This window comes from Anopheles nili, chromosome 3 (assembly GCF_943737925.1).
Source record: "Anopheles nili chromosome 3, idAnoNiliSN_F5_01, whole genome shotgun sequence".
NCBI lineage: Eukaryota > Metazoa > Arthropoda > Insecta > Diptera > Culicidae > Anopheles > Anopheles nili.
The window spans coordinates 37,024,005-37,037,495 of record NC_071292.1 but is presented as its reverse complement, the minus strand read 5'-3'; the positions used below and the strand labels follow the sequence as shown (position 1 = coordinate 37,037,495).

Sequence of the window (13,491 nt, the reverse complement as noted above, 5' to 3'; positions counted from 1 at the left end):
CAAACTCTCTGGTATATATTTGCATACGTGTAATCATTGTTGTGTAGTGCGAACGCATACGCCACACAACTTTTACAGCGATCACATTCTTGTGATAACTTGTTCAAACTTTAGAATTTACAGACAAGTGGGTAACGCAAAACATAACCGCTAGAGACGTGGGAATAGTACGAAGGAAATGTTTCTTAAGGCGCTGCTGCTTGCAGGCTGAAGGATGATAAACTAATTTTATTGGTTTGTGACATTTGTAGTTCTTCGGCTCGACTCTAGACTCCAGGATGGGCCCTTGTACAATTTGGTATAGTGAGTATGATTTTCTGCTCCCATATCTTATGCCTCTTAGTAGGATGACAGGCTTTTGATAATGTTGCTATTCATGTGTATGTTCAGAAACCTTCTTTATGGTGATGTAAGTTGAAGAGAATGGTGAGAAACATTGATATGCTGACACAAAACGGAATGATTTATTTATTAATGATATTGTGATGATATTTTATTATTTAATATTAATTATTCAATATTTGAATGCAGTATAATACTTGAAAATTTGCTTTAATTTTTGTTACAAAAATTTTTGTTTTTGACGTTTATTATATTCAAACTTTCCTTTGTACTGACGATTTTAATTTAATAACAAACCTTGGTCAAAATTATCTAAGAGTATTAAATTATTAACGTTTGTTTCTACTAGTTCTACTCGATAACTATGTATTATTTTATTTTTTATAATTATATTTTATAATTTTATAATTTACAATATTTATATCATCAATGTTTTTTAAATTTGTAAACTATTTCATAAATTTCACTAAAACTAATTTCTGTTAATTTTAATTAATAACATTTTAAGAATTATTTATCATTGATATAACGAAGAATTTTTTTACTTTTTTGCAGTAATTTTTCTTTTTAACTGTACAGTGTATACAAAATTGATTTAAAAAAATTATAATATTTGAATATTTGTAAGATAATGTAAAGTACGAATGCTTCTTAAGCGTGAAATAATTTGTCGCAAAATAAGAATGCATATTATGGACAAAATTAATTGATTGGTGTTTTATTTTTCATTCCAGCTTCTGAGTATCCCAAAATAACGGAGCATCCCTTGGATGTCATTGTACCCCGGCACGACCCGACAACGCTCAACTGCAAAGCAGAAGGCATCCCCACGCCAACCGTCACATGGTTTAAAGATGGTGAACCGATTAAAGTCGATCCCGGGTCCCATAAAGTGCTGCTGCCCGCCGGGGGTCTGTTTTTCCTAAAGGTAAAGCAAGATAGTGGAGCCCGATGTTCCGTTCCATTCCACCGTTTGCGATGCATTTCCCTATCTCGAAGCAGTCGATTTGAATTTTTAATTTTTCAACTCTCGGGGCGATTTACAGGACTCCGATCAGCACATTATGTGAATGGGTCGGGGTACGTGACATTGGACGTTGCAGATTTTACAGCCATGCACTAGCTCATCGACGAACGGCATCGGTGTGTTTTATTTCTTCCTTGTGGATAAAATGAGGACGATGAGGAGCCTGGTGGTGTCGATGTAAAACGAGTATGATGATGATATCAGGCTCAGTGAAAAGCCGGTCTTATTTCTTTTGTGCATCCTTTTCTCATACTCTCGCAATACACACATCAAACCGGCAAGTGACTTGTCCCTCTACAAGAGATTAAAAAAGCGTTTGAAGGAACAGCGATGAGGATACCGCCAACGATGATTCTAGTGGGGAAACTTCATGGAACGGTTGCATAAAATAACCGTTTCTTTCCACTCGGCGTAGCTCGTGCTGGGAAGTAATAAAATCATTTTTTGTCTGAGTGCAGCGTGTGCAATAAACCGTCAGACAATGCAATTTTAGATTACCGTACTGCTAGCTTGACTATGAGTCACAATTGCTTGCTTGATGGTTTTATGATTGTATAAGCAATTATGTTTGAAATTCGAATGCTAGATACTAGAATGACACCAGGAGCAGAGGGAAGATATATTTTGTGTAATAGTTTTTTGCTCCCCAAAATTGCTACATTTAGCGCCCACCGATTCAGCCACCAGGTGAACGAGACTTTAGAATCGTTTGTGTCCGAACACTTCTCAGATTTATTGTGCACAATGCTTATCGCCATAAGAGAATAAAGTAGATTTTCGCTATAACAAAGGCGACAGTGCGATCAATGATAACGTTTCAGGAAAATAACATGTTTCCTGCTCTCTACCCACACCAGTCTATTACAAGTAATCAGTGTCGAGGCGCTGAAAGTTGATAATCGAATGTTTCCATTTTTTCCATTAATTTTCCAGGTCGTGCACTCACGTCGTGAAAGCGATGCTGGAATCTACTGGTGCGAAGCGTCGAACGAACTTGGTGTGGCCAGAAGTCACAACGCAACACTACAAGTGTCAGGTAGAAAACGGAGAGTTAAAATTTATAGCTTAGTAGTCTAAGAAGCCATTGCCAACGTGCTCTAGTCGCGAAGGAAAAATCTTCTACCGTTGAACTGGACGCGGAAGTGCAACTGGACGTGATTGACTTACGTTCTTATCAACTTTTGTCTGTCTTTTCCTAACTAACGTTGAAGGATAACACCGGCACGTAGGAGGTTTTGGAAAATATTTTACGTGAACAAGCGTTTCAGAAGTATTTTTTTTTGATAATTTTAGCGTATTAACGAAAATCAATGATAAACTGTGCAAAACGAATGTTTTAGGCACTGAAACCTGTAATCATTACTCGGCTTTCTTGTTTTGCTGATTCAATTTGAACTTTTCCATTTGTATGTAAATAATGTTTAAAAACGAGAGCTAGAAAGTGACGTGTAAATATGATTCGAATTAACATATCTGTGTTAATGAGCTAGAACGTAATTCAATTTCGTTACTTGTGTTCACTAATACAATTGTACAAAAGTGATACAATTTTCAACCATGCTTTATGAATTCGAGGAAAATTTTGCTTGAATGAACCTTTCCTATACTAAATAACACCTTAAACTTTTCTAAAAAGCTAAATATTTCTTTATTTGCCTTTAGAAAAGCGAGTAAAATTAATCTACATATATCAAAACATAAACAAATGCTCGTTTTTATGCAAAGAAACACCCCAGCAAGATATAACAGACGTATTGAAGACGTGTATTGCACGAGAAATTGATGTCTTCATCATCCATGAAAAATGTTTCCAAGGTGCTAAACTATAAATGGAGTACACTTAGATCGACGTGGGCGGTTATCGCTAAGAAAATGCGCTTGCAATAGCAGGCATGCTTACTATAGCAGTCTTAGGATCATCCATTAGGAACAGCTGCGATCTGTTTCCTTCTATGCAATCGTCGTAGCGATTTCGATATATTTTTAGTCGGATACTGTTACTGTTTCTGTCCCGGTAGCAGCTAATTGATTGATAGCGCTCGATTATTCATTATGCCAATGCTAATATGCTATGCTCAATCTCGTTTAGGCGTTTGGGATCAACGTCTTCCCGTCCTTAATCCTTCTTCAATCTACAGCTAATTGCTAATTTACATATCCTTCCTCGGGTATCACAATCAACCATTCACATGCCAGTCGTTCGATCGTTGGTATGTCTACCCACAATCTGAAGACCTGTTTTTGTAGTATGGATACATTTTTGATGGTTGTTTTTAAAGAAGCTAATCCAATTATGTGATTTATTTCCACTGTTTCGCTAGGATTACGATATTTGACAAATGATCCAGTTCGTTTTTCCACAGATAGGTGGAATGATGGGAGGGGGGTAGCATTTTGGTGAGGATGTGCATAATGGCGAAACCCTACCCATAGCGCAGAATCTATGGATACATACTTTAGCACCGTACGAAGCAGCTAATTCGCCACGTATTAATCTTATGCTCGGCGTTTTTTTAAAGGGAGGAAAGCAAAATGGCATCACGCGCAGTTTGCTCCAACTGCCCGCTACACGGACCCGGAAAATGCCCGCTACACGGACATGTCGTCGATGTTCTTTGTATTAACTTTTTGCAATAGGATTACAGCGCATGGGAGCGCTTCGGGTAGCGTAAAGTTTTGCAAGTCACGTCCCGTGAAATGTAATCGACACCCCAAGCCGCACGTTCACATTGCTGGTTCAGATGGCTTGGTTCGTTCGTAGCACACCAGAAGCTATGCACTATCCAGACATCGTGGTTTTCTGTTCGGAAATCGAAGTAGATACATCAACGGAAAAGCGATTGGTATTGTAAGCATGGTTTTTGACGTTATTTTCTTGAGCCGCAATTCGGCTCTAATTCGCTGATGACAAATGCTGAGATTCTCACTGCGATAGCTGCACGATAGTTGTAGCATGGTCCTTCGTGGCTATCCTTTTCTTTTCTTGCTGCCGTTACGGCGCTACGTGTAAAAATTTAGCAAAAGTTCCGCAGAGGATATTTTGTATTAGGAAAGTTTTGCAATAATACCTGGTGCTTATCATCAAGTAGGATTATTACATGGGAATTTTGGTACGGATTATGGTTTTTTTCTATTTATCCAACGCATTCTCAGCGTAATGTTTCCTATTATCTTCAAATACTTCGCACAAACTAACATATAGTGTAACTCTTCTTTCTATGTTATTCATTAGTTACATTGGCAAGGAGTATTAAACTTTAAAACATATAAAACGAAATTTTCGATGTGTTGCGTATCTTCTTCTTCTTCTACGGTAATGGCTCAGCCTTGCTAAGACTTTCTATGATTTGAAATTGAGAGAGTTGAATAGAGTTTCAGCCTATTTAACCTATTTGCATTCATTTATGATTTTTTGCTTCAATTCTCACATTACATTCCAGTTCTCCGAGAAGAGTTTCGTCTAGAACCACAGAATACAAGGGTGGCACAGGGAAAAACAGTGCTCTTAGAATGCGGACCTCCGAGAGGATACCCGGAACCGACCGTTTTTTGGCGTAAAAACGGGCAAACTTTAGATCTAACCAGTTCAAAGCGGTGAGTTACATACAGCAACAAGGTTGTTGGTTTGCATGCATCAACCACATTTCACATTATTTATTTAATTTAGCAAGGGTAGTGAATTTGTAAACGTGCGAATTTTATATTTACTACTAGAAAATGTCAAACTTATGCTTATGCATAATGGAATAAATACGCATTATCTACCCATCCGGTCATGCCAAAAATACTTCCGAACTTTAGCATTGCGTTAATTGTTCGTTTCACGATTGTTTTATAGTATTGAGAAAATGTACACACCAGAACATTCATGTAAACCATTACTTTCAGCATCCGTATCGTGGACGGTGGCAATCTGGCCATACAAGATGCTCGACAATCGGACGACGGTCGTTATCAGTGTGTAGCGAAAAACGTTGTAGGGGTACGCGAATCTACCGTCGCATTCTTGCGCGTTCATGGTAAGTGCCAACTCATCGGTCTGAGAGTGAGATGGAGTTTTCTCCCCCAATTGCCTTTAACCTTCATAGAGCACTGTGGTAAAAATTTGGTTATTTTTCGTTTCCGTTTAAAATAGTGAAACCATTTCTGATTCGTGGACCACAGGACCAGACTGTTGTAGCAGGAACTTCGGTTGTGTTTCAGTGCCGAGTAGGCGGTGAACCATTGCCAGATGTTCTCTGGAGGCGGTCAGCTTCCGGAGGTAACATGCCTCTCGGTACGTATTTAAACGCTTATCATGATAGTCGGATACGAGATACCTCCTGGAGACTGGGCATCGAACGTGCTAAATAGGGACTGGAGCGATAATAGGAAAGCCACCACCGTATTTTATGTGTTGTCATTAGTCGTTTTATTATTAGCATGTTTATCATGGAACCAACAAAGGTTGGGCAGTACCATACACCAAGAATAATTGTACGTGAGTAGGACTTTTTCCCATAAAAGGGTTGCGGTTGTGTCCATAAATTCGTTCACCGGGATAAAGTTGTCACGTTTGCACGACTGCAAGCAATTCCGAATCAGGAAGCTCGGTCATGCGAACGATGGCTACGAACACTCTTCCTGATGTAATCGGACCGGCTCAAAATAAATTAATTACCGGTGCTACGTACCCTAGTCTGAACGATGTGTTATCTATTGATGACTGGGAGGCGGATAAATGCATTGCTGGGAATGAATGCTACATGCTGTGGGACAAAATATATTATTTTTCGTAGAAAACATTAGCTTAATGCCATCATGAAAACTGGTTTGAAGCATTCATGTAACATTGGAAGAAATATAATAATATTTCAACTTCATGGTTAAGTAGGTTCTAAGCTTAGGTTTTAGGTTACAATATATTAAAAAAAAAGATTTTTTAGAATCAAATCTTGCAATTATTTTGTCATTCTGGACATCTGACTATTCCATGAGCAGTGTTTCGGTATGCTTTACTAAATTTATTGTGCATGATATTTCTTCTTGCTCAGAACGTGTCCGGGTGCTTGAGGACAGAAGTTTACGAATAGATGACATTACAATCGAAGATATGGGTGAATACAGCTGTGAGGCGGACAATGCCGTTGGATCCATCACTGCATCCGGAACATTGGTGGTGCATTGTAAGTCAAGACAAGTGCAGTTGCATCGTCCATTCGGTTGACCATGCAACTGACGTGTTGTTGAACCAGGCGAATACGACCCGATTTCTCTCCAAATTTTCAGCTCCGCCAAGCTTTCTAGTACGCCCCAAAACTCAGCTCGTTGAACCGGGATCAGAAGCACTCTTCGAATGTCAGGCAACTGGACATCCATACCCAACCCTCTTCTGGGCGATAGAAGGAAATCGAACATTGCTGCTGCCGGGTAGCCGCATGGGTAGCGTGGAGGTAACACAAAATGTGGACGGAACCAGCGTCTTTTCTATATCTCAAATCGGTCGAATGGACAATGGGAAAGTTATCGTGTGTAGTGCGGTCAACAGTGTTGGCAGCGTCAGCACGCGTGTTGTGTTGAGTGTGAATCTTCAAGATGATCGGCCGCCACCCGTTATACTTCAGGGTCCTAGCAATCAAACTTTGCCAATAAAATCGGTAGCAATCCTACCGTGCAGAGCCACCGGGATTCCCAATCCGGTAATATCATGGTACAAGGACGGTATTCCTGTTCTAGCATCGGAAAAAAATAATATTTCGGACACCGGAACATTGACAATAGCGGATTTGAGCAAATCCGATAGCAGCGGGCTGTATACCTGTGTTGCCAGCAGCAAATCTGGTAAAACGACATGGAGCGCGATGCTCAAGGTTGATACACCAACCAACCCAAATATCAAATTCTATCGCGCCCCGGAAGCATCCACTTTTCCAGGTTCCCCTGGCAAGCCCCAGGTATCTGCCATGAATGAAAACTCAGTCGCGCTTTCCTGGGTAAAATGCGGCAAAGTTGGCGCTTCCAGCTTGCTTGGTTATGTGGTAGAAATGTTTGGCCGTAATCAAACAGAAGGATGGCAACAAGTTGCTAGTCGTCTTCCAGACACTTCCTATGTACAAACTGGACTTATTGCAGGAGTGACGTACTATTTTGTAGTGCGTGCGGAGAACTCGCACGGAATATCTCTACCGAGTTCACTGTCGGAGCCTATTTTGCTTGGCATGGTAAGTGTAATCGTTTGGTTTGGGCTTAACACAACGTGTGATGAAAAATGTACAATTTTAGAGTGATATCAGTGGTGCAGGGATCGACATGAGTGAAGCCCGAGCTAGTCTATTGTCCGGAGACGTGGTAGAGCTCGTCAATGCTACTGCAATTGATTCGTCAACAATAAAATTGATGTGGGAGGTAAGAATGCAACGATACCCGACTTCTTTTGGAACAAATCACTAGCGAGATAATGATTATTTTATTTGATTTTTTGCATAGATCATCAATGGCAAGTATGTAGAAGGCTTTTACATTTATTCACGAAATCTAATCAGTGATCGCACGGTTGATGATCAAACGTACAAATTGCTAACCGTGTTGAATGCCGGTGCTTCGTCTTGCTCCGTGGCGGGGCTTGAGAAATATGCAGAGTACGAATTTTTTATTGTTCCGTTCTATAAGTCAGTCGAAGGCAAACCTTCTAACTATCGGGTGGCAAGAACTTTAGAAGACGGTAAGAATACGTTTTCCTTTTGCGAGCATTCCATTTTAGCACAATATTTTTAATATTTTTCTAGCTCCTTCTGAACCGCCATATGGTATGGAAGCGCTACTGCTGAACTCATCTGCGGTGTACTTGAAATGGAAACCACCCGCTACGTCAGCCCAGAACGGTACGAACATATTCGTTGTTTCGTTTACTGACTTTAGAAGGTATACTAACTAGTATTGTGTATCAAAAGGTATCCTACGGAGCTATAACATCATCGTGCGTGGAGTTGATCTACGATCCAATTACTCTAAAGTACTTAGTAATGTTACGATCGAAGCTACCTCATCCACATTGTTGCTGGCAAACTTGACTGAAGGAGTAACATACACTGTCAGCATAGCTGCCGCTACCAGCATTGGAATGGGACCATTCAGCAATCCTGCAACACTCCGACTTGATCCCATTACTAAGCAGCTTGATCAAACATCCCACCGGTATCCTATCAATCATAACAATATGGATGACATCCTCACACAGCCCTGGTTTATCGCGGTGCTAGGAACCATCTTGGTTCTTATGATGCTCTCTTTCGGTGCAATGGTTCTTGTAAAGAGGAAGCACATGGTTATGAAACAAACAGCTGTTGCTGCCATACGAGGTACGCTTATGTTGATTTACATTATATTTTTTAACCTGGCCGTTTGTCTATAGCATAGATTTCCAAATGTTTTGATATGAGAGTTTAATTACTGAAAAACTATCAAATCAACATCTTTTTATTGTAGTAGCACGTGGTGACCATCGGACCCATGATTTGCTATGTGCTTAGGACATAACCACTGGCATTAATTTTACTTTGTGTATATGCTTGAACCAAATAATCTGTTTGTTCGATTTCAATATTTTGCTTAGATTCACGAAACGTAGATTATTATTGGAACAAATTAACCGCGATAGTCGAGGGTTATTTGCAATATTTTTCCGTTCATTATCAACACTTCGCTGCCACATTAGATGACCTTCAAGGCATTATAGACCGCGAGCTAACCGAAGTTTGCTGAGTTCTAGTATACAGTTCTACACAAAAAAAGCACATCATCTACCTGAACGATGCTGTGTTGTTTGTATCGGATGAAGATGATGAAATGAAATGCTGGTTTATCTTCTTTATATAAATACACCACAGTTAAGGCTAAAATTCCATTCATTTTTGTCTCCAACAACTTTTGCTGTAATGATGTGTTGCAGCTCACTCCACCGCAGGTGTTCTTAAGATACAACATAACGATGGTCTTTGGATGGACCCATCAGGCATGATGTGGAGTCATCAGCCGACAGGAATGGAAAGAAACAAAGACCACATACAAGATTATGCACCGGTTGGCATTCTTCCTCAAGAGCAACATCAACTCCAAGCAGCGCAACAACACAATCGAAGCCGGTAAGCATTTGGCAGCTTGATTAACTTGTGTTTCAAAATTACACCTCTGTAAAAACATCTCTATTGATTGCATATTATGAGCTGTCTTTACTTATCGTCGTTCACTTACAGTTATGTAGAGTACATGGACTATCCAAGTGATTACGCCGAGGTATCATCTTTTCATCATCTACCTCACGAGAGGGCAGTATCACAAGCGAGTGGCAGCAAAGCACCAAGTGAATACAGCTCGGGAGGGGCTCGATCGCCAGCACCTTACGCTACCACTACATTGATTGGAAACTCGAGATTTATTACTGCTCCTGGGGGAGTAACGGGAAATGAGAGTCGTCAACAGCGTATGCCAGCAGGTAAAATATATTACAACGCCGAGGCCTATTCGGCCCCTCAAGCCACACAGGCTCCATCAGAGAGTGGCAGTTTGAGCTACGGTCGAAATGTTTGCTCAGAATCATATTTCAACCCAAACGAAAAAATCAATATCACCGAGAATAAGCTGGCGTCTCACACGGTGTCCATACCGGCTTCCGGCATTGTGCCCGTAAGCGCTGGCTACCACCATCTAGTGCAAAGCCAGAATGAAAGTTGGAACGGTCACAGTAGTGCGGCCAGCAGTGCCTGTAGTGCTAGCAGCGGAAGTAGTAATACTAGCAATGGGAACGGTGCAGAACGATCTACTGGTCCTGCATCCGGTTCAACTCAATCAATACCTGTCCCTACGCAAATGGAGACGCTAAGAAGTGCATCCAACAAAACCCGTTTCAAGCTCTCTCGAACACCGATAGGGAACAGTCTGCGGTCCACATCGCAGCAAAACGCTGCTCCTAGCGAGTATGGTAATCAGCTAGCTCATCATCAGCCGCTGCAACGGAAGAAAATGTCCTCTCTCAATAATTTGGGGCAAAAAGAGCAGTTCTATATCAAAGTAGGCGAAACAGGGACTCCAGGTAGCACTAACAGTTGGAAACAGTCCACCGTTAGCGCAATGGCAATGTCCAACTTGTACCAAAATACAAATGACACTTTACCGGTGGCTAGTAACAGCGGGGATTCCAATGTAATCGTCTACCTGCCGGCTGGAAACCGCAGCGTCATTAGCTACCGTGTCGGCTCCGACTACGGGGACGATGTTTGAGGAGACTCCAGCAAGGAGATTCTCAAGTACGGAAATGTTTATTTATAATAATTTATTCTAAGCTGCAGCTATCTGCAAGACCTGAAAAAGCAAGCTGACTGACGATAAATGTAATCTCAGTGCCACCATCTCGATACGTACCGAGCCGTACTGAGGGCGAGCGCCGTTCCTAGTTCCTAGTCTGTAATATGAAGCTGCTTGAGCGTTGTACATATTAGAATAGAGTAAACGAAACGGATTCGGAGATAAGCATGAGTACCAAACAAAATGTGTTTGGGTTCGACACAATTACACATCGTGTTAAATGGCGCTAACACAAATGCATAAACAAAACCAAAACAATGTACGAGCAAGACTGATCCATAAGCTTCCAACCTGACGGAATGTGGGAACTGATGTGTAAAGGGTACAGAATTATGGGATGTTATCAGAAATCAAAACCCTTCATCGCAGCACCTGCAACTACTTCCAATAGCATAAACGGTGTAAATAAATTAAACAGTGACCACCAATAAGCATGCATTCAACCGCATCGGCTCGTGTTCCGGTAGGTTGAATCTGTTACAAATGCAATGTATGGCTTTCTTTGCACGGTAGCTAATGACTAGGGAAACAATTTTATTTATTTTGGAATCGGTTTCTACTGTGGTAGACCTTTTAAGTGAATTACCATGCAGGAAATTTGTATTGTTTCACGAAAACTCTGTTTATTATTGTAGTCTGGAATTGATTTGAAATTGACATTTACCCTGTCCAATAAATTAAGAAAATTTAGAATTTGAACAACGGATCGCAAACACTAATCATTCAATCGTTTATTCAATAGTTTTTTCACGCTTTGGAGCATGCTTTGTGGATATGCATAGTAATATTGCATATCACAAATGTATGACTAACTGTTTTGGCTGTTAACAAGTGTTATAAGTTTATGTGAATCAGAATCATATGCTACGCTACGAAAAATTTAAATCCTAAATGAATATTTTTGAGCTGCCCAAAATTTACAAATCTATCAAAAAGCAACCATTTTAATGTATTGTCAATTCAACTGTATGGAATTAGAAGCCGATTAATAGATAAAGTTAAAAAGTTGAAGGTTAACAAAGTGATCGAAACCCATTTTTCAGAATATGGCAGTTTAAAAGTGTTGTCAACCCATGTATCGTATGAAAAGTGTTTTATTGGAAATCAACTTTCATATTAGGACCTGTACATTTCGTTCATTTTATTTTCTATCACTTCTACGAACATGGCGTAAAGCAGTTTGAAAACATTATATGAAAAACGAAATAAATATGTCATTCAACAAAATACAAGCAATACTATCCTTCCGAGATTTAACACCATGGCGTCAGAATGAAATAAGCTAACAGTTGTTTCAAGTTTTTTTTTAATTGGTATGACCGACAACCAATTATTTGATTTAAAATCTTTGGTAAAAGAGTGCGTCGTACAGTCATCAACTTCGCATGCCCACATATGATTTTTTTGTATGGAAATTGAAACTCATCGAACAATATTGAAGCAATGGTGTACAGAATCATTTATCTTCTAAAAATCCCCTGAGTCGATCGAATCCTATGCAATATTCAACAGGAAAAAAATTGCAACATGGGTAGAGAAATACGATTAGACATAGCTTCAAATTTATGATTTTAAATAATTGTTGAAAATTATGAATGTACGATAGATTGTATATATGCTCCACTTATCGATGTAAATAAAATATTAAACATTTTTTTCTAACATGTTACGCGATCCAATCATATGTCGCTTCTGTATGCAGAAATAAGGCACTGAAAATAGTGTGATGGAATGAAAAACAAAAAATAAAAGATAAAATACATAAAAGATAAAAACAAAATCAAATTGTATAATATATATTGTATTGTATTTTGTTTTGATGACAGTTTTATATTTATTTGGCGTAATATTGTTCATTACTGTTTTAACATTATTAAAAAGAGAAAAAGTAATAATAAAGAAAATCCTCGTTCTTTTCTGTAAGAAACCCCCAAAATTGTATTTTCCTTTTGTACTAAAGTTATTCATATCTTGTTTTTTTTTATGTGATTGAAATAGAAATAAAATGAGTTTTATCTGACTACTGCTCCTATTCTGTATAAATAATTTCCCAACTAAGACTACAAAAATAAACAATAGCATGAATAATTTATCCGCCTGGCAGGTATGCAATTTGTGAAACATTATCGTGCCTTTAGGGGAATATGCCTTTCATAAACATGAAGTTTACTACGTTGCTACCACAAACAAAACCACAATTTTCAGCGTCAAACTATTATCTTTATAATTACACAAAACACGATTTGAATGACCATTGTAGGAATAAAGTAACGATTTCATCTTCATCAGTATCGTTGAGCTACAATGAAACTCAATGATATTGCATTGAATTACTTACTCATCTGGCGCTAAAACTGCTGAAGGGAAAAGAGTCTTGCTTCAGCAATAACTCTCGGGAATGAGCACCGTCGGATGCATCCACGCCATCACTCCACCCGTTTAATGCCACCTTTTTGAACATGCCTCCATGTGGACAGCCTAAAAAGGTCTGTACGGGTTTTGTCGTCCTTTCAGAACGAAATGTCATTCTGATGACATGATCAGTCCACTGGAGCTAAACGAGTCTACTTCGCTTCAAAACAATGAGGCTATCGTATGGTTCTTATATATATATATATTTTCAATACACTTGAGATAGTTTGAATGAGAGCATCTACTGAGGCTGTAAAATGATCAGCAACCTTGCACGTAATTCGACTTCAATACTATTGTTGGTGCTGACTTTTGATCCAAGGTAGGTGAAATTTTGGACGATTTTGAAGGTGCGCTCGTATGCTTTTGTT

At 39.4% G+C, this 13,491-nt stretch overlaps 1 protein-coding gene across 1 annotated transcript; it reads left to right on the top strand.

Moving 5' to 3' along the window:
- Positions 1-1,051: 1,051 nt before the first annotated feature.
- On the top strand, positions 1,052-10,624 carry LOC128724180 (roundabout homolog 2-like; the record flags this gene model as incomplete). The annotated part of the gene is made up of 13 exons (XM_053817944.1): positions 1,052-1,270; positions 2,303-2,405; positions 4,810-4,963; positions 5,258-5,388; positions 5,505-5,645; positions 6,403-6,534; positions 6,638-7,569; positions 7,631-7,753; positions 7,835-8,069; positions 8,134-8,229; positions 8,299-8,706; positions 9,297-9,489; positions 9,601-10,624. Coding segments are annotated over 13 exons (3,891 nt in total), but the record flags the coding sequence as incomplete, so codon positions are not given.
- Positions 10,625-13,491: the final 2,867 nt, after the last annotated feature.